The following is a 6,218-nucleotide window of genomic DNA, read 5'->3' as shown; positions in this document are numbered from 1 at the left end:
CTCCAAGTTAGGGGGCTAACGTTGGGGCTAACTTTTCACCCAAAAGTTTGTGCAAAAGTTTGAGGCTAACTTTTGGTCCAGCTTTTTGCTTCCTGGTTCAATTTCACTTATTCCATTGTCTTCTCTTTACTCCTAGCTATTCCTTCTTGCTTCAACCTTTCTCCAAGCTTTCTTCACCTATCATTAATCAACCAAACACATCAAAGCTATGCTTAAAATCATGAGATATTCATTCTTTCATAATATGTGACAATTATAGTATAAAACCTCATGAAATAGCATGAATTCATACATGGTTGATTAAATCAAAGGAAACATGAAAATCTACCTAATTGGCTTGTTTGTAGCTCAAGAAAGTGCATAATTCTAATGAAAACAAAAGAAAAAGACTAGTTAAAATAGGCTAAGATGACTTGTCATCAGGGAGCTTATAGCATGGACGGCTTGCATGCATAGTTGAAGGTTGACAAGGATTGCTCCCCCATTGGATTCATGTGGTTCGGCCTCCAAGGGTTCAAAGCATGCAGATTTTGTTTCCCAAGAGAGCACGCTTCTCTAAGCACATGTGACCCTCATTTTTGCCTTGTCATGACCATGCTTGCTCCCTTTTCTTTGTCTCCTTCTCAATCTTCTTTGTCCTGTAAAATTAATTCAAAGCAATGGTAAGCATTGGAATAAATTTTGGTACGGTGGTGTGGTGATGAGTAACAAAGAAAGATAATTCTACATGTTCCTTATTTAAATGACTAATCATGCTTCTTAGATTTTGAACAAAGATTTGGTGGACACCAAACTTGTTCTCTGTTAAGGGATCTATGTAAAACTCAATGAGTATCTACCACAATTGGCACATTCATTATAAAGAACATTTTATTTCTTACTATGATACCATAAGCTAAAAAAAAATATGAAGCAATGTATGATCCATCTATTCATAAATTTGATCCTATGAACAAAAATGATTTTTCTGAAATTCTCTGCATATATAAACACCAAACTTAATGTTTGGCTATACACTCTATCAAAATGAGTAAGCATATATCCTAAGAAAGCTTGAGAAGCTATTTTGGAGTGCCTTCAGGCACACCAAACTTAGAAGTCTAGCATATGCTTCAAGACAATGTATGCGATTATCAAATATACTCATGAGAACTCAAATTCATGCTAGAAGGACCATTGATTATTGAAATTAAAACCAAAGCAAGAATATTAAATCATGGGTTGCCTCCCATGAAGCGCTCTTTTATTGTCACTAGCTTGACATTGGACCCCCATTAGGGTGGTTGATGATTGTGATGTCTTAGTTTGTCTCTTCTCACAGTAAGCTTCCTTCCAGTGCCTTGATGTTCAATCTCTGCATACTCCAGTGAGAGTATCCTATTGACAGTGTAGTAATAATCAGATTGTTGATTTGTCCCAAACTGCTGGTAAATTAGCTGCACTTTATCTCCCTTTGAAAATCCTTCAGTTGGGATCTTTTTATTTTTCCACCCTTTTGGACCCTTTTTCTTGTTTTTCTTCCCTTTTTTGGTGATTCTTTTCCTTTGACAGTGGGCTGTGTTTTGGAATCTGTCTTCTTAGTGGCTAACACCTCACTTCCTTCTTGCTTTCTCTCACTATTCTTTAGAGTCTCATTCTCCTTTTGTCCTGCTTTGCTGCTTGTCTCTTGCTCTGGAAGAGAATTAGTGAGTGTCTTGTTGGTTTCTTCCTTTCACTGCAAGTATTCTCTGCAATCCTTCATGCAGTTTTCCTTTTCATCATTATGCTGTGCTTCTGGAAAGACATTCAGAGTAATGCTTTCATCATGTACCATTAGGGTCAGCTCTCCTTGTTCAACACCTATGATGGCCCTTGCTGTGGCCAAGAAGGGTCTTCCCAAGATAATAGAGTCACTCCCTTCTTCTCCTAGATCCAGGATCACAAAGTCTGCTGGGAATATGAATGTCCCTACTTGGACCAGGAGATTTTCAATCACTCCTCTGGGAAATACCAATGATTTGTCCACGAGCTCTAGTGACATTTGTGTGGGCTTTACTTCCTCTATGCATAGCCTTCTCATCATAGAATAAGGAATTAGATTGATGCTTGCTCCTAAGTCACACAATGCTTTTTTGATGGTTATATTACCAATGGTGCAAGGTAAGAAGAAGCTCCCAAGGTCTTGAAGTTTTGGAGGGAGCCTTTTTTGGATCACTGCACTACATTCTTGTGTCAGAAGCACTGTTTCCTTCTCATGCCAGCTTCTCTTTTTGTTGATGAGTTCCTTCAGGAATTTAGCATATAGAGGCATCTTCTCTAATGCTTCAGCAAGTGGGATATTAATCTCCAGCTTCTTGAAGACCTCAAGGAACTTAAGGAATTGTTGATCCTTGAGTTCTTTTTGTAGCCTTTGAGGATATGGCAGAGGAAGTGTGTAAGCCTTTACAACCTTCCTCTGGTCTTGAGATGGTTCTTCCATTACTTGCTTCCCTTTCCTTAACTCTTGTGGTTGCTCATCTTTCTCTTTAAGCTTCTCTTGGTCTTTCTTGTTTGCTGTCACTTCTTCCTTGTTGCTGGCTTCATCTTTCTCAGCTGGCTTCTTGTCATTCTCCATAGGCTTCTTGTTGGTTTCTTTGTTATTCACCAATGTTCTTCCACTCCTCAGTTGGATTCTTCTTTAGGATTTGGAATGGTATCACTTGGGAGTGAGCTTGTTGGCCTTTCAATCACTACTTGCTTGGATAATTGCCCAATCTGCCTTTCTAAATTTTTCATTGAGGCTTCATAATTCTTGCTTGTCAGTTCCTGATGTTTCATCATCTTTTCCATCAGTATCTCTAAGTTCGAGATCCTTTGAGTATCTTGTGGTATTTGTGGCTGGTTGTGGGGTGTAGAAGGTGGATGATAGGTGTTTTGGTTAGTGGCTGGGTTATTGGGTGGATAATAGCTGGAATTTGGGTAGTTGTTTTGGGGTTTTCTGTATGGATTGTGATTAGTATTTTGCTGGTTGTGGTTGTTTGTGTTTCTTGAGTTATTCTGGTTTGAATTCTTCTGCCAGGGTTGCTGGTTTTGGTTGTGGTTATCTCCCCATCTTAGATTTGGATGGTTCTTCCAAGAGGGGTTGTATGTATCTCTATGGAATTTATTTTGGCTAGATTTTGCTGAATTATCACCTTGTGTTGAGCTAGAATGGTGTCTACACTTTCCAACTCCAGTACTCCTTTTCTTTGAGCTGGTTGGCGTTGCCTGCGTTGCCTTAAGAAGTATTGATTGTTTGCCACCATATCTATGAGGTTTTGGGCTTCCTCTGCTATCTTTATTAATTGCAATGAGCCTCCTGCTGAGTGATCTAATGCTTCCTGAGCTTTCAGAGTCAATCCTTCATAGAAATTCTGTAGCACGTCCCATTCATTGAACATTTTAGGAGGACATTTTCTAATCAGGGCCTTGTATCTCTCCCAAGCCTCATAGAGGGATTCTGCATTCATCTGTGTGAATGTTTGTACCTCTGTCTTGAGCCTGATGATCCTTTGAGGAGGATAGAATTTGGCTAGGAACTTATTCACTAGATCCTCCCAGCTAGTGATGCTTCCTTGTGGAAAGGCTTCAAGCCATTGAGCAGCCTTGTCCCTAAATGAAAATGGGAATAGCAACAGTTTGTATGTGTCTGCATGCACACCATTGGACTTCACTGTGTCACAGATCCTCAAGAAAGTAGATAAATGCTGATTTGGATCTTCTAGAGGGCTTCCTTCATATGAGCAATTGTTCTGTACCAAAGTGATGAGTTGGGGCTTCAATTCAAAGTTATTTGCATTGACATTTGGGGTAAGGATGCTACTCCCACAATGCCTTGGATTAGCAAACGTATATGAAGCCAAAACTCTCCTCTGGGGGTTGACCATTGTTGTTGGCCACTCCCACTGTTAGATTTATTGAATTTCCCTCCGTTTCTAGGATCTCTTCCTCAAAAGGTTCTTCAGCAATGACCCCCTTTCCTCTGGCTTCCCTTCTTAGTCTTCTAAGAGTTCTCTCGTCTTGGTCACAAAAGGTAGGAATCTCTCTCCTTGCCTCTGACACACAACAGCAAGAAAAACAAACACTGAACCAGAAAAAAATAATTCACTCTACTGATAGAGCAAAGTTAGTGTTAGCTTAAGCAAAAATTTAAATAGTTAATGTGCTTAGTAAAAATAAAAAGAAAAATGCTTAATCTAGACCACCACCTTACTTAATCATTGTCAATCTAGATCAATCCCCGACAACGGCCCCAAAAACTTGATGGGGGTGGAAATCAGATTCCAACACTAAAACTCACCAGCAAGTGTACCGGGTCGCATCAAGTAGTAATAACTCACATGAGTGAGGTCGATCCCACAGGGATTGATGGATTGGGCAATTTTAGTTAGGTGGTTAATTTAGTTAAGCAAATAGATTATAATTTGGGTGAAACTTGAATAGCAGAAGCTAAATTGCATGAAACTAAAAGGGAGAAGGGAAATTGACAGAAAAATAAAGTGCAGAAGAGTAAATTGTATGAAACTTAAAGTGCAAGAAAGTAAAAGAGCTGAATCTTAAAGTGCAAGTAATGTAAATGACTGAAGCTTAGATTGTAAAAAATGTAAATAGCTGAAACTTAGAGTGCAAGAAATGTAAATTGCTTGAATAGTAAAGGGATGTGGGAGCTGGGATTCAGAATTTAACAAGAGAATGTAAAGAGAGATTAATCAGAGAAGTAGAAGATGAAATAAGTTGTAGAAAATCTAAACAGAAAGGTAAACTTTCTTAAAGAACAAAACAAAAAGTAAACTTAGCTCAATTGTGAAATCTAAAAGAGAAATTGAAGATCAAAGAAGAGAAATGAGATTTGAAAGTAGATCTAGATCTCAATTGCTCTCTTGATCAAATAGAAAAGTAATTGCAAAAGAAAGTGAAATTTAAAAACAGCAGAGAAGACTAAAACCCAATCCTTAGATCAATTGAGAGGAAGAGTGGAAGATGATTCTCAGAATTTGAATCAATGGAGCTCTTCAATCTCAATTCCAGATCCAAAACAGGAAAGCTAAAGTTGCAGAAGAAGAAAATTTAAAACAGCAAATGAAATTAGAATTATGCAGAAGAAGAACAAAGATGAATTTCAGATCAAGAATTGAAACAGAACTTGTTCAATCTCAATCCAAAATTTATAAACAGAAAGTAAGAATTATAGAAGTAAAACAAAGAGAAAGAGACTCAGATCTCAATCCCAATTACCAAATTCAAAATGAATGCTAAAGTAAAAAACTAAAATTGAGCTACAAGGTAAACTAAAAATTCCAAAGAAGCTCCTCTACAAATCAAACTAACTCTTATTTATACACTTTCTAATTTTGATTTTAGAATTTGGAGTGGGCTTTTTCATTTGGTGAAGAATTGGATCCAATTTGGTTTTTAATTGAAAATTCACCCCAGGCCACCTCCCAGGGAAGCGCTCGGTTAGCTAAGGCAATGCAGCGCTCCATGGCCCTCTCCCAGGCTTCGAACCAAGCCTCTTCATAGCGCTACGTTTGGTAAGGTAACGTAGCACTCCTTTGCTTTTGAGTTGGTCTTCACTTCGAGCCCTGGTGAAGCCAATTTGAACCAATTTCCTTGTGCCAAGCTTCAATTGTATAGCGCTCAGTTTGCTTATGCAACATAACGCTTCATGCTTTGAAGAGAGGCTCCCTCTTTGAGCCTTGCTGAATCCACCTTTTGCTAATTTCCTCTTGAACCATAGCACTCAGTGAACTAAGTTCACGTATCGCCCTTTGTGCGCAAGGTTGAGGCTCCCTCGTTCGAGCCTTGGTGAAGACATTTTGTCTCACTTCCTTGTGATGTAGCGCTCCTTCATTCCTCCACGTGCTTGGTTCGAACCTTGGCTGCCCCATTTCTTGATATTGTACCTTGCTTTCTTCATGGGGAGGCCACAAAAAAGGTAACAAAACTAACGGAGCACTATTGCTTTCTTTAGTTCCTTGTAGCGCTCAGGTGGAAAACATAATGTAGCACCATGCTTTTGCTCTCTTGGTCTTTGCTCTAGCGCTCAATTAGAGAGCGTTGCGCTCAATTAGTGAGCGCTTGGTCCTTGCCCCTTTTGATGCGTGACACTTTTGTGCCTTGGGTCACGCTTTTCAAAGCATGGCCTAAGGTCCAAAGCGTGCTCTAAGGTTTCTTTTTCCTTTTTTTCATCATTTCTTCACCTACAAGTAATCAAAACAACC

The 6,218-nt window shown here is 39.0% G+C and overlaps 1 protein-coding gene across 1 annotated transcript; it reads right to left on the bottom strand.

Moving 5' to 3' along the window:
• LOC107627323 lies at positions 1,712–2,593 on the bottom strand. The gene has a single exon (XM_016330167.1). It carries the CDS (start codon positions 2,591–2,593, stop codon positions 1,712–1,714), a length of 882 nt encoding a protein of 293 aa, XP_016185653.1.

This window comes from Arachis ipaensis, chromosome B02 (assembly GCF_000816755.2).
Source record: "Arachis ipaensis cultivar K30076 chromosome B02, Araip1.1, whole genome shotgun sequence".
Lineage (NCBI taxonomy): Eukaryota > Viridiplantae > Streptophyta > Magnoliopsida > Fabales > Fabaceae > Arachis > Arachis ipaensis.
This window is presented reverse-complemented; position numbering and strand designations above follow the sequence as displayed.